Source organism: Rhincodon typus, chromosome 9, assembly GCF_021869965.1.
Source record: "Rhincodon typus isolate 14 chromosome 9, sRhiTyp1.1, whole genome shotgun sequence".
Taxonomy (NCBI): domain Eukaryota; kingdom Metazoa; phylum Chordata; class Chondrichthyes; order Orectolobiformes; family Rhincodontidae; genus Rhincodon; species Rhincodon typus.
In genome coordinates this window covers 68,257,899-68,285,387 of record NC_063340.1, presented here as the reverse complement: position 1 = coordinate 68,285,387, position 27,489 = coordinate 68,257,899, and the positions used below count along the sequence as shown (strand labels likewise).

Here is a 27,489-nt window from a genome sequence, read left to right as displayed (position 1 = left end):
GCCAGCACAGCTCCTCAATGAAAAAGTATTGAGCAACTCTTAAAATTTCATTTTATCCACACAACAGGCTGACATTCCAAGGTTTGATCTCAGCGCAAAGTCCTTGCAATACTGCAACTGCAGTTGAAGCACAAACAAATTCCAAGATGTTTTAAAAAAAAATTCAAAAGAATTTCAACTTCCATGTACAACTCTCCTGATAGCTTCCATAAAAATTAAAAAAGTATCAAGAAGAAATTAATATTTAAGAATATCTAATGAACTTATACATTCTGAACTTAGCATAAAGGAAAATGACTGCAGTTGTTGGAGGTGCAGAAAGATTTACAAGGACGTTGCCGGGACTGGAGGGTTTGTGTTACAGTGAGAGGCTGAAAAGGCTGGGGCTTTTTTTCACCTGGAGTGTCAGAGGCTGAGGAGTCACCTTATAGAGATTTATAAAATCATGAAGGGCATGGATAGAGTGAATAGCCAAGGTCTCTTTCCTAGGTAGGGGGAGTCCAAAACCAGAGGGCAGAGGCTTAAAGTGAGAGGGGAAAGATTTAAAGACGGCCTGAGGGGTAACTGCCAGAGGAAATGGTCGATGCAGGTACCATTACAATATTCAAAAGGTATCTGGATGATTATACGAATAAGGGTTCAGGGGGCCAAATAGGACTAGGTCAGATTGGCATGTCTGATCAGTGCGGATGAGTTAGACTGAAGGGTCTGTTTCTGTGCCATATGATCCTGAATCAGTCAGCTCCAGGATATTTGCTGCATGTGTTCCTCAGGGTAGGATCCTAAGCCCAACCATCTTTAAGAACTTCATCAATAAACTCACCATAAGATCAGAAGTGGGAATGTTCACTGATGATTGCAGATTGCTCAGCATCAGTCATGCCTCCTCAGTTACTGATGCAGTCCAAGTCATAATGCAGCAAGACCTTGACAACATCCAGTTTTGGGCTAATAAGTGGCCAGTAGCATTCACACCACACAAGTGCCAGGCAATGACCATTACGAGAGAATCTAATCATTGCCCCTTAATATTCAATGAATGACATCTTTATTGCAGAAGCCTAGAATTAATCCTAGGATTAACAATTGACTAAAAATCAAAGTGGATTAGTCATTTAAATACTATGGACACAAGAGCAGGTCAGAGGCCAGGAATACTGCGGCGAGTAACTCACCTCCTGTCTCTCCAAAGCTTGTCTCAATAATCTACAAGGCGCAGGTCAAGAGTGTGATGAGATACTCCCCACTTGCCTGGATGAGTGCAGCTCCAACAACACAAGAGGTTTGACAACATCCAGGATGACACAGCCACTTGATTAGCACTATATCCATAACTAGCGACTTGCTCCACCTCAACACATAGAAGCAGCAGAGTGCACCATCTACAAGCTGCACTGCAACAACTCAATTTACCAGGGACCTTTACATCAACACCCACAACCACTACCATCTAGAAGGGCAACAGCTACAGACACATGGGAATATCTGCACTTCCAAGCTGCCCTCCAAGCCAATCACCATACTTACCTGGAAATATATTGCCATTCATTTGCTGGGTCTAACTCCTGGAACTCCATCCCTAACTATATTGTAGGGGGATACCTAACCCAACTGCTGTGCAGTGGTTCAAGTTAACAGCTCACCACTAACTTCTCACGAGGAACAAGGATGGGAAGTAAATACTGGTCCATGCAAAGCCTACATTCCCCAAATGAAAAGAAAGAAAAATGCACCATGTTTGATGCTGTATTATGCACATTTCAATTCAATGTCAATATTCCTAAAACAAAAAGGAAAGAGAAGATCTGGATTCACATCAAGTACAAGTGGCTTGAGAGATAATTATTATATTTCATTGCTCGATGTAATATATAGACCATCAGCTAGTGGGAAGGATATAGAGGAACACATCTGCAAGGAAATGAGAGAGATGTGCAAACATTATAGAATGGTTATGATTAGGGACTTTACTTACCTGTATAATCAACTGGAGGTGTGTAGGTGTAAGAAGCAGCAAAGGACAAATGTTCTTAGATTGTGCTCAGGATAGTTTTCCATAGCAGTACATGTCCAATACAACAAGAAAAGACCTGGTCCTTGGGAGGAAGATGGGCGAAGTAGATCAAGTGAAAGTGGGCTGAACATTTAGGGGCCTGTGATCATTGAATCATGAAGTTCGAGATGATGGTAGAAAATAACATTGATCAATCTAGGGTAGAATGTTACACCAGTGGAGAGATGGTTACAATAAAGCAAGACTGGAACCAAAATGCTGGCGTGACAAACCGTAGCTGAACAACAGGCTACCTTCAAAGAGGTGGCAATTTGGATGCAGGTAAATTCCCTCAATAGGGTTCCAGAGTTTCCTAGATGGTAAAGAATATAGAAATTGAGTTAAAGAAGAAAAAGTGTGCTTACAACACATGTCAGATGGTAAATGCAGTTGAGGACCAAGCCAAATACAGAAGGTTCATAAGGTGTGAAAAGGCAGAATCAAGAAGCAAAGAGGGATTGTGAAGAAATACTGACTGCTAATATAAAAGAAAACTTTGAAGTCTTCTTTAAATACATCAATAGTGAAGAAGTGCAAAAGGCGTAGGACTAATCAGGGACCAAAAACAGGATGTACACTTGAAAACAAGAGACTTGGTTGAGGCATTAAATTAAAACTTTGCATCTGTCCTTACATATCAGGCAATGGTGACAGAAGAGCAAATTCAGTCACAAGAAGGGGTTAAGACTGATAAGGTGGTGGTATTGGATAAGCTGTCGGTTCTTAAAGCTGATAAGGAAACTGGGCAGATGAGACGCATCCAAGGATATTGAAGGAAATCAGAGTGGAAATTGCAGGGGCATTGGCATCTTTTAATCTTCTCTAGATTCAGGGGTGATGCCATATGATTGGAAGATCACAAACATACATCTTTGATGAGAATAGGTTGAAAAGATCAGCCCCACAATCATAAACCAGTCAGTTTAATTTTACTAGTGGGGAGACTTCTGGAAACAACTGTTTGGAATAGAATTAATAGTCACATGGAAAAATGCAGATTGATTTGGAAGAGTCAGCACTGATTTGTAAAACCGTGTCTAACTGACGTGGATTTTTATAAATTAGTAAGAGAGCTAATGAGGTGAAGGTTATTGACGTGGCATACATGAACTTAATTTTAAAAAAAGGTATGTGATACAGTGATCTCAACAGATTTGACAGAGAAGTATAGGAGATGGACTGAAAGGAATAGTAGCAATGTGGATACAAAACTGGTCTAGGAATAGGAAACAGCATATTGGTTAATGGTTATAATTTTTGGTTAGAAGGTTTGCAGTGGAGTTTAGCAGAGTCAGTTTTGGGAGTCTTTTCCTGATTATGTACAAATGATTAGGATCTTGGGATGCAGGAGACAATTTCAAATTTTGCTGATGGCACAAAACTTGGGAAAATTATAAATTGAGAATAAGACAGTACAGAACTTCAAAGGACGTTGACATGTTGGTGGAATGGGCTCATAGGTGGCAAATCAAGTTCATTTGAGGTGGGTGGGGAGAGAAAGAGTGCTAGGTGATGCACATTGGTACAAAGAACAGGAGACTGTATAAAATAATGGGTACTGTTCTAAAGGGTGTGTAGCAGCACAGGGATTTGAGTGTTAATAAAGAAAATTATTCTTTGCTTCATAAAATTGGGCATAAAGAACAAGAACAGGGAGGTTATGAAGAACTTATTTAGTGCACTAACTAAAACTCAGCTGAAATACTGCAGTTTTGGTGTCGCACTATAGAAAAGACATGAATGTATTGGACAGTGTGCAGAAGAGGTTTAGGGTAATGGCTCCTGGAGAAGTTGAAAGGAGAAGTCTAAGAGATGTGATACAAGTCTTCAAAATCAATGAGGAGTCTGGACAGGTCAGCTCTGAAGAAGAGTCACCTAGACTCGAAATGTTAACTTACCCTCTCGCCTGACCCACTGTGATCTCCGGCACATTTTGTTCTCAGGGGTCTGGTCAGAGTAGAAACAGAGAAACTGAGAAACTGGTCCTGCTCAAAGAGATCAAAAACCAGAGGAGACACAGTTCTAGAGTTCTGCAAATGTGTGATGAGGAAAAGCCTTTTTTAACACAGCAGCAAGTTGTTTGGGTCACAAACGTATTGCCTGCAAGTGTGACGGAGCCAGATTCAATTGAAGCATTCGAGGGGGCATTGGGCTATTATTTAAATAGAAGAAAAGTGCGGGTTTAAAGGGAAAAGGAAGGGAATTGGGACCAGGTTAAAGTACTCAGGGAGCCAGTACAGACATGATGGTCTAATGACGTCTTTCTGTACTAACAATTCTGTGACCCATCCAAGCTACTGACTATGGCAACAGAAAGGGATTTAAAAGTAAAACATTTTAACCTGTTAGTGAATCGAACTCCATTCTTCTGAATATCTATGGTGTTAAACTTCTTATTGTTACGAAGAGCCTTTTCCTCCTTGCAAGTGACACGGAAATAATAACCCAACTGAGTGTTTGACTCCAGTTTCACAGTCTTGCCAGCTTCAAGACCTGCAGATAAATCAATAAGGCAATTTGAAAAAAAACCCACATATTTAATTACAAAGTATTCTTTCCTTTTATCTTCCTACTCCTATTTGCTCCCACAGACATTTTCTTCAACAATGCACACTTATTAACTCTCACTGGCATTATCAGTTTTTTAAAAAATATACGTGGGAAGTGGATGTTGCTTGTAAGGCCAGCATTTATTGCCCACCCTTAATTTCCTGGTGGGGAGTTAAGAATTAACCACATTACCATCTAATCTAATCAAGTAGAGTCAGCATGGCTTCATGAAAGGGAATCAAGTCTAATTTATTAGAGTTTTTCAAGGAAATTTTAACAAGAGTAGAATGAGGGGACAAGATGTGTTGTGTTTGGACTTCCAGAAGGGGTCTGAAGAGGTACCTCACGAAAGGTCAAGTCATGATTTTGGAGGTAGTACACCGGCACGGACAAAGAATTGGCTAATAGGCAACCAAGTGAATGGGGATAAGGGGCTTTTTTCAGGTTAGCAACCTGTAACTGATAGGGTTTCCAGAGGGATCAGCGCTCAGACCACAACTGTTGACAGGAAATGTTACGGACTTGGGAGGAAGGAAGCGAATGTACTGTAGTCAAATTCGCAAAAGGCACAAAATAGGTGGAAAGGCAAGTTACGAGAGAGATACAAACAGTTCAGAGACAGATATTGTTAGGTTAAGTAAGTGGGTAAAAAATTGGCAAGTGGAGTATTATGTGTGAAAATGTGAAATTGTTCATTTTGGAAGGGAGAACAAAAAGAACAGAATATTATTTAAATGCAGAAAAACTGCAAAGGGACTTGGGGCACTTGTAGAGAAAACAGAGCAAGATAGTACACAGATGGAACAGGTAATCAGGAACACCAACAGAATATCGGCCTTTATTCCAAAGGTGTGGGGCTATAAGAGTAGGGAGCTCTTATCAGCAGCTGTGCAAGGTGAAGGGGAGACCACATCTGGAGTACTGAGAGCAGTTTTAGTCACTTTAGTTAAGGAAAGATATTATTTCACTGGATGCAGTTTAGAAACGATTCACTAGGATGATCCTTGGAATGGATGGATTGTTTTAAGAACAAAGGTAAAAACAGACTGGGACTCTAGTCACTGGAGTTTAAAAGAATGCGATCTCATTGAAACATATATGGGTTTGACAGAATAAATGTTGAGAGGATGCTTCCCCTCATGGCAGAGTCCACGAGGGTGTAGTCTCAGAATAAAAAGGAGCATCAATTTAAGACTTAGATGAGGAGGAATTTCTTCTAGCAAAGGGTTGTGTGTCAGTTGAACTCCTTGCCACAGACAGCTCTGGAGGTATATTTAAAGCCCGAATTTCTCGATCAGTGGGGAAATCAAGGGTTACAAGGAATATGCAGGAAAGTGGAAATGAGGAATGTCAAGTCAGCCATGATCTTGTTGAATGTGGAGAAAGCTCGAGGGGCCAAACAGCCTACTCCCATTTCTATTTCTTATAGTCCATGGATCTGGAGTCACATGCAGAACAGTCCAGGTAAGGCTGACAGACTTCTTTTCCTAAAAGGACATTAGTGAATCAGATGGGTTTTTCTGACAATCAACAGTGGTTTCAGAGTCATCATTTTAGACGCTTAATTCCAGATTTTTATTTGTATTCAGAATCTACCATCTGCTGTGGTAGGATTTGAAACGTGGATCTCCAAAACATTACATGGGTCCCTGGATTAACAGTCTAATAATACCACCACTAGGCCATCACCACCTAATAGCACAGGTTTATCTCAAATCTATTTCATACCTAGCTCCCTGGCAGCTTGGTTGAGTGTTGACTGCATACTTTTCTCCAGATTATCCATCTTCTCTCTCAGTTCAGTTAGGTTTGGGTCAAAGGATGGCTTCACTAGGAACTCATGGTTTTCCACCTGTCAAATCAAGTCATTGCTTTAAGGTTGAGATAACTGCATCAACTCCAAGTCTTTATTTTTTTGCAAAGGGAGGTTGCACAACCCACGTGAGCTCAAATTTGGCTTTCCCTTTCTATTGTAAATGGACACGGGAAGGAAGTCATAAAAATGAAGTAAATGCACAAAAATGGAACTGACGGGGACAGAAGTAATTATCTATAAAACAACAAAAGGGATGTATATATTTAAATAAAGCCTTCTATAATCTGAAAGCATCCAGTGTCTTATAGTCAATGAAGTTTTTATGAAGTTTAGTCACTGCTAGGTAGCAGAATCAGAAACATATCCTGACAAATCATTTGACAGTGATTTGTTTTTCTGTATTTTGCTGAATCCATCATTAAACAGTCACTTTCGTACCAGTAAAGGCAGTGCTAATCATGAATCTCATTGCATGATTTTACAAAAAGCGAATTTTAGGCTTCTTGGCATGTACTTTTCTCCATCAACATTTGTTTTCTGAGCCATCACAAAGTCTTTTTTCATCTGAAAAGCAACTTCTCAGCTCTCTAACATAACTGTATTGGTCCATAAAAGACCGAGAAAGAACATTTCCCTTATACTACAGCACCAACACTGCAAATTTTGAAATCATCAATCCTGTGTCAAAGAAGTCACATGGATGCAATTCTACAACAGAGCCCAACAGTGTATCTGGAGCAAGTACTTTTCTAACTAATTTGTTTTTCCTATCCAAATAACTCTGTCTTTAATACTGCCCTGGGAATGGCCCTCAGATGCTCAAAGCAATTCCTGGTCAAATAGCAAGTGCAGCTTGAGCCCCTTACGATGCAGTACATATAGCTTCTCTGCTGGTCCAGGGGTATAGCCATCAACACAATAGCCAAACAACAAATTGAATTAATATGAATATGCTAAGTTTGTGTTTCTCAGATATAGTGCAAAATTAAAAATTTGAGCTCTTTCCACTATCTGATCATTTATGAGGAATTTAAAGTCTCTCCAAATTTCAATTTAAATTAGTTGCCAAGTAGAATGTTCTGAAAAATACTGGAAAACAAAATCAAATTCCTTATTTGCTTGTCAGCTAACACTAGAATCAGAAATTATCAAGAGGTGATATATCTAAACTTCTGCCTTTCTTTAGTTCACAAAGTGTATCCCTCTCATATGACAAACCCAATTCAAATCTTAAAAAGAACCTCATACATTAACTGTCTCAATATAACCACTTACTTGATTCAGGTCTAATGTCGTCTCAATCAATTCCTGAAACTTGCCAAAATCAGAGATAAGGTCAGTCAATGGGGAGATAAACACAGCTTTCAATAACATCGTGTGTACTCCTGTGAAAATAATCAGTGTTCATCATATTAGACAAGCTCGGAGTCTCTCACTGGCTGGTTTTAGGTCAAGATTGTCCCTAAAATTCTCTAGATGACCTTCCAATTGCACCCCTGCTTGCCCCAACCTCTCTACAATGGTGGGTGACTGTTGCATATGCTGGAGTTGGGTAAGTTCCAGCTCAGCCAACTGTACTCACCTCAAGTGAAGCGCTTTGGCTGCTTCTCACCCAATCTCAATTTTGTGGTTGATGGGATGAGTTCAAGGCAAAGAGAAGACCTGGCAGGTCACCTTGCTCAGGCCTTAGCCGGGAAGACAGAAGAGCCTCCTGCAGGAGCTCCTATGCACATCGAGTGGTCCTCTAATGGAGCTCAGTTATCAGCAGGATTTGAAATTAAAGACGCAAGTTTACACTTCATTTCTCCGCAAATCGTAAAAATGAAAATGTTTCATGGATGTCAAAAAAAAAAACACAAGCCAACACCTTTTGGAAAAATGTGTTGAACGCAAGGGAACTTTGATGTTATTTCTTACCTTCATATCTATCCAACACTTGCACCACATTTGGGAGATGAATGACAGCCTGATAAATCCGATAGCAGTCCTGTAGAGTTGCTGCCTGGCGCTGGAACTTCTTTGCCAAGCGGTTAAGGTCAGGAAATCGTCGAAGCAGATCCTCCTGTAAGTTCTGCCGTAGTTCAGTGTCCTCCACAAAAGCCTCCACCAGGTTCAATCTTTTCAGGGAAACAAGAAGTTATTATCATTTGCTTTTAAGAAAGCTCTAAACTGCTCAACAACATTTTGGTTTTAATTAAAAGCTCAGAGTGGAGGGACAAATAGGACGCAAAGCTGTGGAATGGAGCACAAATGAGTGTCACCAGTTAGAGATGACAGGTAGTGGTACTGCCTTAGTCTGTCCAATTCCTTATTTAAGTTGCTTCTCTGTAGAAAATCACAAAGGCCAGATACCAGATCTGGAAGGGCAGACAGGATTAGGAAAAGAAAGATTTCCTTGGTTCCTGTCATGCAGTTCCATTACTTTAAATCACAAAATTAATGTGTTTGATTCATTTGGTCATAGCGAAAACAAGGCAAGAGCCTGGAACCATGTTGGCTGGGCTCTGTATCAGTTTGATTTCTGGCCTAGCAAATCAGCAGGGTCAAAATAGGAGGAACTCAGACAAAGGGGTAAAACTGATGCAAAGAATAGCCCTCACTTCCCGCTACTTTGGAGCTTCCTAATCAAAACCGAAAAACCAATGTATAAAATGAATTATTTTCTCAAAATCAAAGTTGTATTTGTTCAGCACTTTTCAGAACCGCAAGGCACCCCAAATATTCTCAGCTAATCATGCTTTTTAGGAACTATGATAATGACAAGAACCATTCTGCGTAACTACAAGTAACAACTATAATTTAAAGAAAAAGATTCTACTTTAGCAGGTTACATTCACTGATCAAAACCTTCTATTCGGCTGTCTTGAAACTTGGCAATACATCAGTCCTGAATTGCACTCCTGCCACCCCATGGCTATCATAGCCTATTACAGGCAAAAATAAAAAAGACATCTCACAGAAGTTTATACATTTTCCTCTTCCCCTCCCCTTTTAAAAGGTAGTTATCTTCTAATTGTACCCCGTCTTTTACAATGATGCTCCTACACTGTACAAGAGGCTGTACACTAGCCTCTTCTTCCTCTTGTGAGTATTCAGACATCTAACTAGCTATTAAAAGGGAATGAAGACATGTACTCATCGCATTTCTGCTTTCATTTAACTCAGATTTAGAAATTACACATTTTTCTGTCATTCTTGCATACTGACATTTTTTTTCATTCATGAATGAGAATGGCAATGGCTCGGGCAGCATTTATTGTCAATCCCTAATTACCCTTGAGCTGGGGGTAGTGAGCTGCTTTCTACAACTGCTGCAGTCCATTTGGTTTAGGTACAGCCATGGTTTGTTAGGAAGCGAGTCCCCTTTAGCCCAGGGACAGTGATATATGTCCAAGACAGGATGATGAGTGACCACAAGACCATAAGAAATAGAAACAGGAGTAGGCTCTTTCCTGCATTTTCCCCCATAACCCTACTGATCAAGAATCTACCTATCTCGGTCTTAAAAATACACAAGGGCGCTGTCCCACAGCTTTCTGTGGCAGGGAGCTCCAAAGTCTTACAACCCTCTGACAAAAGAAATTCCTGCTCATCAGTCTTAAACTGCCACCCCTCTATTCTGAGATTATACCCTCTGGTCCCAGACTCTCCCACAAGGGGAAACATCCTCTAAGTATTTACCCTGAGGTTGTAGACACGCTTGCCAAGCCAGTGGGTTTGGTTGCAAACATTTCGTCACCCTGCTAGGTAACATAGTCAGCATGCCTCCGGTGAAGAGTTGGTGTTCTGTCCCATTTGTTATTTATACGCCTCAGTTTGTTGGGGTGTTTGATACCACAACAAACAGAAGCATATAAATAACAAGCAGGACAGAACAGCAACACTTCACCAGAAGCACACTGATGACGTTACCTAGTAGGGTGACGAATCGTTTTCAACCAAACCCACTGGATCGATGAGCATGTCTACAACTCATCCACAATGCGAGCTACAAATTTTTGAAAACTTCTAAGTATTTACCCTGTCAAGCACTTTAAGAATCCTATATGTTTCAATGAGATTTCACTCTTGTAAACTTCAGGGAGTAGAGCCCAACCTATTTAGCCTTTACTCATAAGACAATCCCTCCATACAGAGATCATCCCAGTGAACATTCTCTGACCTGCCTCCAATGAAATGATCTTTCCTTAAATAAAGAGTCCAAACCTGCTCACAGTCCTTCAGATCTGGTCTCACCTGCACCTTGTAAAGTTGCAGTAAGACTTCCCTACTCTTGTACTCCAATGCCCTTAAAATAAGGGTGAATATTCTATTAGCCTTCCTGATTACCTCTTGCACCTGTCTGCTAGCTTTATGATTCGTGTACAAGTACACCAAAGACATTTTGTTCTGCAGCCTTTTTCTCCCCCCATTTAAATACTGTTCTTTTGTTCTCCCTTCCAAAATGAACTTCTCATCTGCCCACATTATACTCCATTTGCCAACTTTTTTACCCACTAACTTAACCTATCAATATCTCTCTAAACTGCTTACATCCCTCTTACAACTTGCCTTTCCACCTATAACTGTGTCAGCTGTCAAATTGGCTACAGTACACTTGCTTCCTTCCAAGTCATTAATATATATTGTAAACAGTCGTGGTCCCAACAGTGACCCCTGTGGGACCCCACTGGTTACACGTTGCCAACCTGAAAAAGAACCTTAGTTGTTTTTTGCCCATGACCCACCCATATAAATGGGCATAAAGGTTTCTTGCAACGAGCTGCACGAGAAAGTAAATTCAAAAATCTGATTGCAAAAGACTTCAGGCTATTACATCCTTTTGCTTCCCACTGAGAATGCTCAGAAAGCACAGCGACAATTATACTAATGTTTCTCCACGTTTCCTGTAAAGGAATTTCAATGGCCTGATGCAAGCAAAGGACTGCTCTCTAACATTTTGCTCCTCAAGACCTTTGCTTTTCTGGATAAAATGGGGTGTATTCCAAACCAACTGGACAACAACAATCCCAGCTTCTTTAAGAAGCTGTTGGAATTTAAACAATGTCATTAAACAATTCTAAGTTGTGGCCAGCAGAGAGCAGTAGGGTCTTTATTTTTCAAATTTTACAATCCTCCATTTTGAAAGAATCTAGTCTTCAACTAAGAACAATGAACTGCATTTCTAGAACAAATTTACCTTCACTGTAGAAAAATGGCTCAAGATATTTTATATAGACGTGTGGAAAAATTGATGCCACAAAGAAATGAGGAAACATGATATGTATGTGTTGTTTTGACAAAATGGTGAGAATTCTACAGGTAAATGCACTAGCTACAACAGCTAACATTACCAAACTATAAAATTAAGCTTGCTGCAGTATGGGTCACAAGAAGAAAAAGGGTGCGGGCACATTAAAGTTAGCTAGTACAGTGTGTAAAATGGATAGTCACGAGCAAACTCCGCAGAGATGCATATTAAATGAGTAAGGATGCACTAATTTTCATGCAGTTTTGAAGAAGCCAGCTTTATCGATTAATTAAGTCAGAATGCTCCTGTTTGCATGGAGGTGTGGGGGAGACAGGTTAAGGGAGTGGGTACTATATTTCAGTGGATAACTGGGAAGAGGTTGGCAGTGTTCACATGTCCTAATATGCAACATTGTGTAGTTAAGAATTACTTTTATTGGATTTCAACTAGCTTTAAAAGTACTTTTCCTGCATATAATTTTACAAGTTGCCTGAATCCTTGTCCCAAAAGTTGAATAAGGCGTATGAACATTTCAGTAACTACTAGACCTTTGTCTTTTGAGATTATATTTTAAGCCAAACCAACTGTATATCATGAGGACTCTTGTGACACAGTGGTAGTATCCTACCTTTAGGCTAGACGTCTGGGTTTGTCCTACCTGTTCTAGAGGTGTGCCATTACATGTGCAAAGAGATTAAGGATATTTAGGTCAAGGTGGTGGTGGTGGTGCAGAGGTAACATCACTGGACTAGTGGGGAGGCAATGGCCTAGTGGTATTATCACTGGACCGTTAATTCGGAGACCCAGATAACATTCTGGGGACCCGGGTTCAAATCCCGCCATGGCAGATGGTGGAATTTGAATTCAATAAATATCTGAAATTAAGAGTCTAATGATGACTGTGAATCTGGTTCACTAATGTCCTTTAGGGAAGGAAACTGCCATCCTTACCTGGTCTGGCCTACATGGGACTCCAGACCCACAGCAAATGCCTTCTGGGCAATAAATACTGCCTAGCCAGTGATGCCCTCGTCCTGTGAATGAATAAAGAAATCCCATACCTAAAGGCTAACGTTCCACCATGCAAATGGTGAAATCTGCATTCAAGAGAGCTCTTTTTAAACAATGGTAGTGTCCCTACTCCTGGGAAAGAAAGCCTACCTGCTTAAAAGATGTGGCATAGCATGTCTGATAAGGTTAAAGATATCTAAAACTTTATGGAAAGTCACATTGTCCTCCACGCTGCACAACCTGCTTTCACCTCACCAATCTGCCAAAAAAAAACTTGCAAAATACATTTGATAACAAGGTGTAGAGCTGGATGTCGAGCTTCTTCAGAAGGGTCTAGGCCCAAAACGTCAGCCTTCCTGCTCCTCTGATGCTGCTTGGCCTGCCGTGTTCATCCAGCTCTACACCTTGTTAGCTCAGATTCTCCAGCATCTGCAGTTCCTACTATCTCTGCAAAATACATGTTTCAGGCAAAGCTATATTGTCCTACTTAACACAAGGCATAAACTTGGTCTTCACGTGGATTAGTCCAAACATGGGTATTTGCAGCAAAATAATACCATAGCAAAAGGGTCATAAAAGCAGTCATGTTTGTGACTATATTGTCTAAGAACAACAGAGAATGCAGGGGAGAAAAAAAGATTAAATCATGTTGCATGCATGCAGCATCTGCTCCATCAACATAAATCAGAATGGCACAAGGGGATACTGAAATTAGCTTCTGCCTGTAAGGCTAGTGAGGGTAAAATTGACAATAAAAGAAGGAAACAAAAATGTCTAAAGACATCTTGTGGCCGTTAGGAAGATATGATGGACAGAAAGATAAACCATTCTTTTAAAAAAAAACACAGGAATGAACACGTTCAAAATAACTTGGTATAATTAAGGTCAGGCATTTAGTTTGTCCAACAGAGTACTTCTAATTCTGACCACTCAGGGTTGCATCTAGGCAAAACACTGAGCTATGCGACTGTGAGAGGTTCTGGTAGTGATGGTGAGAAAGACAGGAGCAAGTTGCGATGATTCAAACACCACATGAAGCATGCATATTTGCTTTAATTATTTCATCTTCGATTTGCCAACTTCAGCACATCCAAAATCCTGATGAATGTGTCCTGATATGCATCAAGTCCCCCCTTTGCTTATTAATTTACCCCGACTGGCAACTCCTTCATTTTAAAATTCTCATCCTCATGGTCAAATTTCCTCATGGCATTGCTTTCCCTACCTCCAACATCATTCAGTCATACACTCCTTAGATTTCTGCATTGCTCCATTTTTGGCCTCCTCTACATGCCTCCATCATTTTCCCCACCAGTTGCATCCAAGCTTATAGCTATTTAGGTCTCAAACTCTTGAAATCTTCTATTCAAGATCTCTTGCCTCCTTTAAGATCATACACGACCAAGCTTTCAGACACACTTTGAAGTCTGCTTCTTTTGCTCAGTTTTTGTCTGATTATGATTCTGTAAAGCATGGGATATTTCAGTAGCATAAAAATGCTAAGCCAACCTGTGTGGATGTTGCTGTAGAAAAGTCAGGCTCAGTGCCAGTAAACAGCTAGTTTCCTTACTACAGCCAATGGAAGGCCACAATTTAAAAGAAAGAGGTCCCAGCCTTTGCAGTTACTGGTTTTCAGATACAGAAGTCAAAAGCAGATCTTGTTTGCAATGATGTAGTTCCCTCGGAGTTAGGTTGTTTCCAAAATATCAACATTGTTAGGAATCCAGCGTTTAGGAGAATCCAAGAGAGTATTTGGATAAGACTGCATCAAAGGAAGATTTAACAAGTATTTGCTGAAACTTGCAAGCTCACCACAGTAATCCCACCACAGTAGGTATCCAAACCCACCAAAGGTGCCCAACCCTTCAGTCAAATTGCAGCACCAGAAACCTGTTTGAACTGATTTGAATGGGAGTGTCTATTTAAATAGGCTCAAAGCCCCAAGGCAATGCGCCTTCTACATGAATGATTACAGGAACCTGATGAATTAACTCTTAAATGCTTTTCAGTCAAAACAGAGATAAAATTTGTACCAATCAAAGACTTACAACCACATAGAACCTCTCCACCAAGAGAAACAAAACTGTTGTTACAATTTCTCCAAATCTTCACGTGACTGCTCATTTGTTTTTTTTTGAAGTGCTTTAAAGAATTATCGTACCTTCCTCTTTGGCAAAACAACAATATATACAGAAAACAGGAACAGACAAAAAGCTAAGGCAGACCAGTACATAATCCAAAGAGGAAACTGAACCATCAGCAGCTGGATAACGGAACCAGAAAAAGAAACAATCCCCTAGTACGTGCTAAGTTAATGATCCTCCAGGTTAGGCAGTAGTTGCAGCCTTTCAAGTGGTCTAAGCAATCTGAGGTGGGAGGAGACAAGCAGAATAGACAAGTTCTTACTTATAAGTCTCTCACTTATTTTTACAGAGAAACCACACATGCAGCAGATGCACAGCAACCATCGATTAAAGTTCGGGTGTAAATGGGACTAGATTGGGTTTGGGTATCATCAACTGCATTTCTCAATACTCCGCCATCACCGAATTGTAAATGGATGGTAGGTGGAGTAACATGTCAGTGTTAGAACTGCGGCCCCTTTAAGGGTAAAGTCGAAAACAGCTACAGATTTCACGGAGCAGGTGACGTTCATGGAATCTGTATTTGAAGTGGGTTCTATCTGCTGAAATAGCTCAGTTATGAAAACATTAGCGCAAGGATTTAAGGACCCTTGCTCAATCCTGGTTTTGGTAAAATAAGCAAAACATTTTAATTTTAGTGTTTCTTTAAGAAGCTCCATATTAGTATAATGGTTAGCACCGCTGCCTGAAATGCAGAAGACCGGGTTCAACTCATGGGGACTCTTGTGATGCATTGCTAGATTACCTACCCCCAAACCAGGAGGCTTGGGTTCAAGTCCCACCTGCTCCATAGATGTGTAATATCATCTCTGAACTGGTTGATTAGAAAATATCCGGGTTTGCAGAGGGTAGAATGTCTTACTTCCCCCTCCAACTCTATTTTAATTTATTCCCCTCCCCACTCCCTGTCCTTCGCTTTTGTTATGCCTGATGCACAGCGTTTGTACTTCGTTAATTTAGAGACAGGTGATTTATTGGCAGCCTTATAAAAACAGCCAGCCTCTGAATTGGGCAATTAGTTAATTTGGTAGTTCCATTTATTTAGAGTCAGAGTTATACAGACCATTCAGTCGAACTTGTCCGGGCTGACCAGATATCCTAAATTAATCTAGTCCCATTTGCCACCATTTGGCCCATATCCCTCTAAACCCTTCCTATTCATGTACCTATCCAGATGCCTTTTCTACGTTGTAATTGCACTGGCCTCTATCACTTCCTCTAGAAGCTCATTCCACCTGAAGGAACTATGAACCTGCACCCCAAGGTCTTTTTGTTCAGCAACACTCCCCAGGACCCTACCATAAAATATTTTTCAAAAAGCTGGGTTCCTCATCAGTTTCCTGATGTCCTTGGAGGGGGAACACACACTGTCCACTGAACTTTTCACAACAGATGGGCACCATAGGGGTGGGATTCTTTATTATTCCCACGAATGACATTTTAATTTGAACTATTTGAAATTTTCTAATAAGTTTCCTTTCAAAATTTGTTACACTGCCACTCGTGGGCTGTAACTGATTTGGAGATAGTAAGAACTGCAGATGCTGGAATCGGAGATAACAGAGTGTGGAGTTGGAGGAACTCAGCAGGCCAGGCAGCAGAGGAGCAGGAAAGTTGACGTTTTGGGTTGGGACCCCTCTTCAGAAATGGTTTGATTGGATTTGTTTTGCTTAAATTGTTCTGTTAAAAAAAAGAGGAGGACCTTGATTCTTCCTTTGTAAGGGCGTGGCTTGTGGAAAGGTAAAAGGTAGAAACTGATAGTTGCGTTAAACTACAGATTTATAATGGATCTTTGTAAATCTCTGGAAGTCTTTTGCTGCCTAGTTCAACACATCGGAGCCAGTCTATTAAACAGTGATCGGATATTAATACTGACAAATCCTTTTGGCATATTTCGGTGCAATCACTAGATGCTTTATTTCTTCGGCCATTATTTCTCACATAGACACCCTAACCAAACAACAAATTACACTCACTATAACTCAGCTTCAGCAGAACTACAGGAACCCTAACTCCACTGTCCAGCAGTCATTCACTCTCTAGCAATGTCCAACCCACAGACTGACTCTCCAGATTGTTTTAGAGATAGTAGGAACTGCAGATGCTGGAGAATCCGAGACAACAAGGTGCAGAGCTGGATGAACACAGCAGGCCAAGCAGCATCTTCGGAGCAGAAAGGCTGACGTTTCGGGCCTAGACCCTTCATCAGAAAAGGGGGAGGGGAAGGGGGTTCTGAAATAAATAGGGAGAGAGTGGAAGGTGGATAGAAGATGGATAGAGGAGAGGATAGGTGGAGAGGAAACAAACAGGTCGAAGAGGCGGGGATGGAGCCAGTAAAGGCGAGTGTAGGTGGGGAGTTAGGGAGGGGATAGGTCAGTCCAGCGAAGACGGACAGGTCAAGGGGGCGGGATGAGGTTGGTCGGTAGGAGATGGAGGTGCGGCTTGAGGTGGGAGGAGGGGATAGGTGGGAGGAAGAACAGGTTAGGGAGGCGGGGACGAGCTGGACTGGTTTTGGGATGCAGTAGGGGGAGGGGAGATTTTGAAGCTTGTGAAATCCACATTGATACCATTGGGCTGCAGGGTTCCCATGCGGAATATGAGTTGCTGTTCCTGCAACCTTCGGGTGGCATCGTTGTGGCACTGCAGGAGGCCCAGGATGGACATGTCGTCTGAGGAATGGGAGGGGGAGTTGAAATGGTTCGCGACTGGGAGGTGCAGTTGTTTATTGCGAACCGAGCGTAGGTGTTCTGCAAAGCGGTCCCCGAGCCTCCGCTTGGTTTCCCCGATGTAGAGGAGGCCACAACGGGTACAATGGATGCAGTATACCACATTGGCAGATGTGCAGGTGAACATCTGCTTGATGTGGAAAGTCTTCTTGGGGCCTGGGATGGGGGTGAGGGAGGAGGTATGGGGGCAGGTGTAGCACTTCCTGCGGTTGCAGGGAAAAGTGCCGGGTGTGGTGGAGCTGGAGGGGAGTGTGGAGCGGACAAGGGAGTCACGGAGAGAGTTGTCCCTCCGCATCTTTCCCTCCCCACCCTTATCTGCTTTCCGGAGGGACAACTCTCTCCGTGACTCCCTTGTCCGCTAGAAAATTAGGCATTGCAGATTCCAAAACCAGTTCTGGCTGGTGTTCCAGGTTTATAAAGGGAAACAATGTCATACTGCAACAGAAGATCAAAATTTCAGTGTCTCCAAGCAGAATTGATGACAGGATTATTGTTTTTTGGCAAACATCAACAAAAAAGTAGACACAGTTGTCCTTCATGAAGAATATTTGAGACCCCCATGAATTTTGACATGCCTGCCAGTCAAATGGAAAGAAAAGTTAGAGCAAAGAACTGTTAATGTAGACAATTAGCCATGAAAAGGATAGATTCACAATTATCTTGTTGTGTGCGCCTGACAGAACAAAGCTTAAGTTAAAGGTGACATTCAAGAGAAAAACACTGCCAGAGCAATAATTACCAGAAGGAGTGGTTGTTCTCATTCAAGGTAAAGAATGGTTAAGACCATAAAAACAATAACAGAGCAAATTAAGACAGTAGTAGTGAACAATACATAGGAGTAGAAGTAAGCAATTCTGCCCATTGAGTCTGCTATGCCATTCAATGGAATCTGGCTGAAATGATAATCCTCAACTCTACTTTCCTGCCTTCCCTAACACTTAATTCCCTCACTGATTAAAAATCTGTCTATCTCAGCCTTGAATATACTTAATAACCCATCCTCAACAGCCCCTTGTGCCAAAGAATTCCACAGATACTCAAACACAAACAAAAACAGAAATTGCTAGAAAAGCTCAGCAGATCTGGCAGCATCTGTGGAGAGAAATCAGAGTTAATGTTTTGGGTTGAGTGACTCTTCCTCAGAACTTCCACAGATTCTCAACCCTGTAAGAGAAGAAATTCCTCCTTACCTCTGTCTTAAATTTGTGACCCCCACTTCCCCCATTCTGAGACTGATCTCTGGTCCTGGATTCTTCCATAAGGGGAAACAATCTTTCTGCATCTACCCTGTCAAAGCGCCCTGTAAATCTTGTATGTTTCAAAAGCTCTAAATGAAAGTGACTTGAAAGTATCGCTGAGGGAAGTTTGGAGTTTCTGGCCACAAGGATTAACAAAGAAAAATGTCTTCTCATCTGGGCTGTTGGATGAAGTTCTATTATAGTCTGAAGAGGATCTTATATTAACAAAGGGCAGTTTTCCACATGGTCAAACTTTGCAGCAAAGCAGGATTGTTAGCGCTTGGAACAGGGAACTTGCCTGGGACCAGACCGCCAACTCAGCAGCCCAGTTTGTTAATCAGAGGGCTGCCAATGTACTAATAAATAACTACCTCAATGGGAATAGGGTGCATTTCCCACCACTGTTTCTTGATCACGTTATGGCAGGAATGCATTGCATTGGTACGAGCCCTGGTCAGCCAGGAATGCTGAGTGTCATGCATACCATAAAAAAGGTCATCTTAAGGTCATTGGCAGAAACAGGAACAGGAGGTTCCCATCTGTGGGATAAAAGTTTAAAAACAGATGACTGTAAACTGCCTCTTTCTAAGGATTCAATGTAGTCAAGAAAGAAGATACATTTTTCTTTGGCTAGGTGATATTCACACAAAGTGATTTTCGGTATGCAGATATCATGGTTGATAGGGAGAAATCTAATTTTATATTGGATACTGGGGGAGGTCAATCCATTCTTTAAGAAATCAACTACGTGATTGAAGACTCAATTTCTCCAACTATCTTCCCATCAAACTTCAGGATGCAGGAGAGTATTACAATAAAAGTGTAAAGGCAGATGCAGGCTATCCTTCGCTACAATGGGAGAGAGAGAGCTTTGATACGTTGAATATCATTACAAGTCAACTTATATTTTTCAAACAGAAATACTTGTGTAGCTGTGGATCTTCTTTATTCACCAACTGTAGCAGAAATTGAAGTTGCCCATTACCCTATGGGCCATTCCTCAATGAAGAATCACCATGCCGAAGACCATAAGAGGGTTTTGCAGATATTTCTTTTCTTTTTGACGAAAAGCTGGAAGAACAGGGAAGGCAATGCATTAAGAATGACAGTGACAAGATGACATTCTTAGCATTACCTTGTACTTTCAGAAAAGACTGCAAGAGAATGAAGTCATCTCAGGGGAAGATATTCAATTGGCAAAAAATATCCTGGATCTGGCCACAGTCTCTGACTTTACTGCCAATGGCAGTGAAGTCCTTGCTGTCAATTTTGAAGAAAACCGCCCTTTTGTTAGAAAAGATAACAAGGACATGAATTTGTTCGATTATTCCAAAGCACTCACAGACCCCAAAGGGGACATGCAACCAACAACCATAAGCAGCCAGTGAAAAGCTATCCAGAGACAATAAGATGCTTAACTCTGAAATGGAATTGAACTGTCAAAAGTCCAAAGCGTGCAAGTCTCCAGATGTTCTTTCAGCGAAACAACAAAGACCCAAACAACCCAGTGCCTAGATTTACGGAGCACCTTGGGAAAGATTAAAGATCAGTACCAAATGGATCTCAAAGATGTTAAAGTTAAACATGATTCGGAGAAGTCTAACCACCTACAAGAGAGTGCTGCACTAACAGTCCAGCTGTTAGCAGTTACACAGCACAATCAAGCCACAGGGCAGCTATGTGGAGGTGTAGCCACATTTTATATTCTTCCTACCACCAGTGAGGTTCTTGTTATGAAAATGCCTGATGTTGAGGTTGAACTTTCAAGTAAGCCTTTCGACCAGAGTATGATGCAGGAACTTCCTGTAGATCCTGGTACAAAGGTTTATTCTGTTGTTAAGAATTATGCATTCCTACTTTCCAATGGAGTAGCAAGGAAGTGATCAGACTCAGATTCCACCCTGGATCAGACTGCAGCCCATGAGAAAATGCGAGAGAGAATTTGAGTCCATTGTTTCCCTTTTTAAGGGATTGTGAATTGGTTTATTTGTGATTGGACTTCATTGCAATTAAAGTCAGGTCATTGTGTCACAGCCTGGGAACGAACCATTGTAAGAAGCTGGCATCCCACTTCAATCAATGTGTATGCCTTTCAAGGCAATGCTAAGGAAACACATACATCCTTCAAGAGAGCTAAGAATACTATTGCCAACTGATGCTTCAGGTGAAAGAGACTTGGGTGGGGGAGGGAAGATGTAGGCCTTGGGCAGAAAATAGGAAACTATAAATGGGAAGATCGTATATGGGGGGAGATTGGTTTCAAGGTTAACTATACCTTTACTCTAATAATGTAACTTAGCATGTATGTAAGCAGCTCTGTCATGATGAACTGACACATGAATGTGCAAGTTTCCAGTTTACCCTCTCTTACCATCTTCTACCTGTGTTTAGCATAAATATTTAATAAAGGTTGCTGTTTTTCCCGACATGGGTGTGAACTACTTTCTATCAGCAAACCCAAAATGATCCTACTGCAGGACTTAGGAGACAGGGTCAAATTCAGGAAAGTACTCTAAATATTGGCACTGTGATACGAGTTAGGTGCTCCAAGACTGAGCAGAGGCTCACAGGTAAGTTAGTTAAGTCATGGTCAGGGAAGTCATGTTAAGATTGGAAAGGCGGAGCTGGTATCACAGTCTCAGAGGAGGACAGAAACTTGGAGAAGAGATTGAGGCCCTGAAGGACAGGGAAAGGAGTTGCTGCATGGGGAGGAGCTGGGACCTTTGAGGATGGATCATTGGTAGCAAGGACGGTTCCAGGGGTGAGCAGGATGCTGACTTGGGTGAGTACTGAGCTTTTATTTAGTTTAGTTAGTGTACAGGATTGGTTTTCATGATATATTGTATCACATTGTATCAGTTATGGGTAAAGGATGAAACAAACACAAAGGATGGTGGAGAAACTCAGCAGGACAACAGTATCTGTGGAAAGAAGAAGAGAGTTAACGTTTTGAGACCCGTATGGCTGTTCTTTAGAATACTGGTTGTACCACCATCCTGCCTGCCTTCCAACACAGATCTTACCTTTTGTCCTTTTAACTCACCCTTTTCCATATCTCGGCACTTTTTAAAAATTATCTTATCTTACCTTATCCAGCTCTGATAAGGTTTCAATGACTGAAGTATTAATTCATACAAATATAGACGATAGGAGCAAGAGTAGGCCATTCGACCCCTTGAGCCTGCTCCAAAATTCAATATGAACATGGATGATCATGAGCTCAAACCCTAATCCCACCATTCCCTCATATCCCTCAAACACTTTGGCCGCAAGAGCTATAGCTACCTCCTTTACCATAAGACCATAATATATAGGAGCAGAATTAGGCCATTCAACCTATCAAGTCTGCTCCACAATTCAATCATGGCTGATATGTTTCTCAACTCTATTCTCCTGTTTTCTCCCAATAAATTTTGATCCCCTTACAAATCAAGAGCCTATCTACCTCTGTCTTAAATAATTCATCAACTTGGCCTCCACAGCCTTCTGTGGTAATGAATTTCACAGATTCACCACCCTCTGACTGAAGAAATTCCTCCTCATTCTCAGGTCTCAAAGGCTGCCCCTTCAACCTGAGGCTGTGGCCCTAATCCTAGTCTCTCTTACTAGTGAAAACATCATCTCCTTGTCCACGCTATCCAAGGCTCTCTGTATTCTATAAGTTTCAAACAGATTCCACACACCCCCACCCCATCCTTCTAAACTCCACTGAGTGCACACCCAGAGTTCTCAAATGCTCCTCGTATGACAAGCCATTCATTCTTGGCATCGTTGTTGTGAAGCTCCTCAGGACCCACTCCAAGACCAGCACCTCCTTCCTTAGATACAGGACCCAAAATTCACAATATTCCAAAGCTTTATACAGTCTCTGCAGTACACCTCTGCTCTTCTATTCTAGTCCTTTTGAAATGAATACTAACATTGCATTTGCCTTCCTACCACCTTTGTGTGTGTCTTTCTCTCCTTCTTTCTTTCTCTCTTTCCACAGATCCTGCCAGATTTGCTCAGTATTTCCAGCATTTCATTCTCCCTGCAGTATTTTGCTTTCTTTCACCTTCTCGGTTTTATTGCTCAATTGAGTGGTCAGCAAGTCTTGCTTGCATTTAAATCAATTACATTGTTTTCATTCGGGCAGTGCCAAAACTAAAAGCAGAAAAATATTGACTACATGCATGGCAGTGTTTGATAGATACAATTAGTTCATTTGTTTTATGTATAAAAATAATTAATTTGTAGATTAATCATAAGTTGTTTTCTGTAAACTCTTCCCCTTCTCAGTGGAGTATTGGTAGATGTGAGATGGCTATTTTCCTTTAGATGCTTAACTAAGACACAGTGAACAGGAGCAATTGAAAATCTGCTTCCCCATTCACCTGCCTCCAGCAGTGACAACTTTACTGCACATAAGAGAACTGTATTGATCCAAACAAAAACAGAAGTTGCTGGAAAAGCTCAGCAGGTCTGGCAGCATCTGTGAAGAAAAATATCAGAGTTAATGTTTTGGGTCCGGTGACCCTTCCTCAGAACTGCTTAGTATTGATCAAAAACCTGACAAAATCAATTTGTCATTGATCAAATTGCAGATAGGACAGCACCACTATAAACCACTGGAGCTCAAGGGTGTTTGGAAGCAATGTATTTAGGGTTGTTATTTGCCATAGCTATTTGACTTCTAATGTTAATAAGATTCTAATATATTTTTATAATATAAAATATCTATTCATTCATGACCATCCTCCATCCAGGCTCAAAGATGCATAAGAAAACCACAAGGTGCAAGCCACTGCAAGCCATACACCATCCTGATGTGGAATTATATCACTGTTCCTTCATTACTGCAGGATCAAAATCCCGACCAGCCTCCCCAGTAGTGGTGTAAGTGAATCTACACTAAATGAATTACAAAGGTTCAAGATGACAGTGCAACATCACCACTTTGAGGATAATTAGGCATAAGTAATAAACGTTGGCCTAACCATCGCCGCACATTATGTGAAAGAATATTTTTAAAGTTATTGTTCCAATCAACGGTTTCATCAAAAATGCCCAGATGCTTTAAGAAATAAAGGTGGTAACTGGATATGTGAAGTAAGTCTTTCCTCTCTCTGTCATAGTTTGTACAAAAAGATGTACCATAGTTGTGGAATTGGACAGAATAGTTCCAAATACAGGCTTGGTTGTGATGGCATGCTACTGTTACTTGACCCCTAGCCTTTACTATAGATAAAGAAAACAACAGAAGATAACTGCAAGAGGTCCAATAATCATGTTCATGTCAGTGCATTGTTTAAATTGTAGTTTCCCTTCCCCTTTCCCTTCCCCTGTCTCACCAACCCACCGGCCTATCTCTGACAATATTCATCCACATTCAAGGCAGGAAGGGCATAATGGACTGGATTATAGCTTACAGTTCCCTTGACTTATTCAAGTGAAAAAACATATTAATGAAGCAGGAAATTATGTGATGTTTAATCTTAACAGAGTTTCAGTGAAAGTGCAAATAAGCACACTACAGAACACCAAACCAGTCATTCTACCACATGAACTGGTATCAGAAATAGAGAAAGTTGGGTGCTTCCAAACATTAAATGCTTCAGAGCAAATCAATGTCACTCAGCCCAAAACATTGCAAGCTTGTTTTCTTCTCATGCTTACAGCCAGATTGAGGTAGCTGCACATTGTTCATTAGTGCCAAGTGCTCTCATCTTGACTGTATATCTATCTATACATAGATACATCACGATCTTGTAGATACAGGTAGTGGACCCATCAACAGTCCCATTATCAGGAACAGAATGCTCTGGGATGGTCTCCAGTGTGTGAACATGAGTTTGATGTTTGACAATTTTTTTTTTCCAAAATGCTGGATACCAGGGTCTGTTTTTGCCATGGTTCCTCAGTGGAATGCTGATATTTCCTGATCCTCTATTGAGTAACTAGTGCATCCTCATCTCTACATTGAGTATCCAGGTCACTGGCACTCTGTGAGTTGCCCTGAGAGCTTCCTTAAGGTTCACTGATGGACCTACTGGTCTGGTACTTGGGAGAAAAAAAGAATGCTTTGAAAATGGATGAAGATTGTCTGACAGGGACTGATGAAGTTGAGACCACATTCTTTTTGGTGGTGTTCCTCAGCATGTTGCTGCAGTGTGCATGGAAGGGCAGAGAAAGAAAGTAGGGCAGATCAAATTGTAGAATGATCCTAGGTGGTTCAGTACCAGGTAACACTGAGGCATTCACTATGCATCATGATCGCAGATTTCACTGCTGTTTGAGCAGCCTGCATGTACATACCTGGACTGTTGGTGTTGTTCCATATACTCCACCTTTCCTATCTCTCACTGTCTTTCCCATATGTGAAGGCAGCAGAGAGTATGCAGGAAATGTCAATGAGAATGCTTCCAGGATGGAGAATTATGTGAATAGTTTGAAACGGTTCATTCTGGAGAACTGAAGGTTAAGTGGTGATTTTATATAGATTTTTTAGAGGTGTCAGGACAGAATAGATAGGGACAACCCTGTTAAGATTTGCAGAAAGATCAAGAATGGAGGGCACCGATTTAAGATGACTGGCAAAAAAAATGACAACGACATGAAGAAAATTATTTTTATGCAGTGAGTGGTTAAGATGTAATATGGACTCCCTGCCAGTGTGATTTAATCACAGCCTAAAGGGACTTGTCTGGGGAGAAAACCATGGAATGGCACATCTATGGATGTGAAAAGAATGTCAAACAACAGCCCTTCAGGGGATAAATCGTAATTCAAGGCAGATTGTTTTTGCTGGAATTTAGATGAATGAGGGGGGATCTCATAAAGACTTATAAAATTCTAACAGGACTGGACAGGGTAGATGCAGGGAGGATGTTCCTGATGGTGGGTGTGTCCAGAACCAGGGGTCGCAGTATGAGGATTCGGGGTCGACCATTTAGGACGGAGATGAGGAGACATTTCTTCACCCAAAGAGTGGTGAGCCTGTGGAATTCATTACCACAGGAAAATGTTGATGCCAAAATATTGAATGTTTTCAAGAGGCAACTAGATATAGCACTTGGGGCAAATGGGATCAGAGGCTATGGGGAGAAAGCAGGATTAGGCTATTGAGTTGGACGATCAGCCATAATTGTGAAGAATGGTGGAGCAAGCTCGAAGAGCTGAATGGCCTCCTCCTGACTAATCTTCTATCCTTCTATGTTTCTATGACTGGACTGTGATATCTCAGGATTATGAAGATAACGAGAAGCAAACAATGTTTGCTCAACTGCAGTCAACCCCTACTGATTCTGCCCCAAGCCGAAGACACATTTTATACTTTTTTCTTTGAAAAGTACACAGGGATAACAGTTAAGATGCCGGTTTCAATTCTACTGCAGTGTGCTAGTGGGACTGTGTATGCACATTCTCACGTGTACCAGCCTGAGTTCAACTATTAGTGTGGTGCAAAGGTTACAGTTGACAAACTGCCCTAGTCACCCTGTGTTGCATGTACAGGAAAATCCTCTTTCACTCTGAGTTTTGCAAGCCAAACAAAAGGAAACAGGACAACAAAAAAACTGTCTTGCTTTCACCCTGAATGCTGGTATTCAATCACAGTTGAAAAGAATTAGAACTACAGAATCTCAATCAAATGCAAAACCAGAGATTGTGTATCCAATTATCAACTACCAATGTCAACACTACAGGTAACTTCCACAGCAAAGCTGTAACGTTCATCTTTCTGGGTTTCATGAATAATTCAGAGACTGTATATGAGTATTGCCTTAATAATTCTTCTCACATTTAGCAGTTAATAAACTCACTCTTTGTGAACTGAACAAATCCTGGTTAATTGTGCTCCTTTTAAAGCATATGCGTCACGATAAAAGGCACCCTCAAGGAGAGAGATCCTTTCTTAAATTAACCTAGTTATGACCAAATGAGGAGGCAGGCGAATAAAGAAGGTGAGCTAGTTCATTGCTCCTCCCCCCACCCCCACCCCAGGAATTTAACAGTTTGGGAAATCCTGTCTGGAACCAATGCAAATTTGGGAACATCGCCCGGGGTCCGTTGTAACAAGCGAAAAGAGGGAAGTGAGACTACAAGGTGTAGAGCTGGATGAACACAGCAGGCCAAGCAGCATCAGAGCAGCAGAGAGGCTGACGTTTTGGGCCTAGACCCTTCATCAGAAAAGGGGGAGGGGAAGGGGGTTCTGAAATAAATAGGGAGAGAGTGGGAGGTGGATAGAAGATGGATAGAGGAGAGGATAGGTGGAGAGGAAACAAACAGGTCGAAGAGGCGGGGATGGAGCCAGTAAAGGCGAGTGTAGGTGGGGAGTTAGGGAGGGGATAGGTCAGTCCAGGGAGGTCGGACAGGTCAAGGGGGCGGGATGAGGTTGGTCGGTAGGAGATGGAGGTGCGGTTTGAGGTGGGAGGAGGGGATAAGTGGGAAGAAGAACAGGTTAGGGAGGCGGGGACGAGCTGGACTGGTTTTGGGATGCGGTAGGGGGAGGGGAGATTTTGAAACTTGTGAAATCCACATTGATACCATTGGGCTGCAGGGGTCCCAAGCGGAATATGAGTTGCTGTTCCTGCAACCTTCGGGTGGCATCGTTGTGGACTGCAGGAGGCCCAGGATGGACATGTCGTCTGAGGAATGGGAGGGGGAGTTGAAATGGTTCGCGACTGGGAGGTGCAGTTGTTTATTGCGAACCGAGCGTAGGTGTTCTGCAAAGCGGTCCCCGAG

General features: G+C 41.6%; 1 protein-coding gene across 1 annotated transcript in view; it reads right to left on the bottom strand.

Moving 5' to 3' along the window:
* Positions 1 to 27,489, bottom strand: part of msh2 (mutS homolog 2 (E. coli)) — a 146,755-nt gene that overhangs the window by 24,427 nt on the left and 94,839 nt on the right. Inside the window, exons 7-10 of the mRNA XM_048601136.1 lie at positions 8,337 to 8,536; positions 7,695 to 7,804; positions 6,332 to 6,455; positions 4,396 to 4,546 (exon numbers count right to left, since the gene is read on the bottom strand). Coding sequence (XP_048457093.1) covers positions 4,396 to 4,546; positions 6,332 to 6,455; positions 7,695 to 7,804; positions 8,337 to 8,536 — 585 coding nt within the window. The remainder of the gene's footprint in view (positions 1 to 4,395; positions 4,547 to 6,331; positions 6,456 to 7,694; positions 7,805 to 8,336; positions 8,537 to 27,489) is intronic.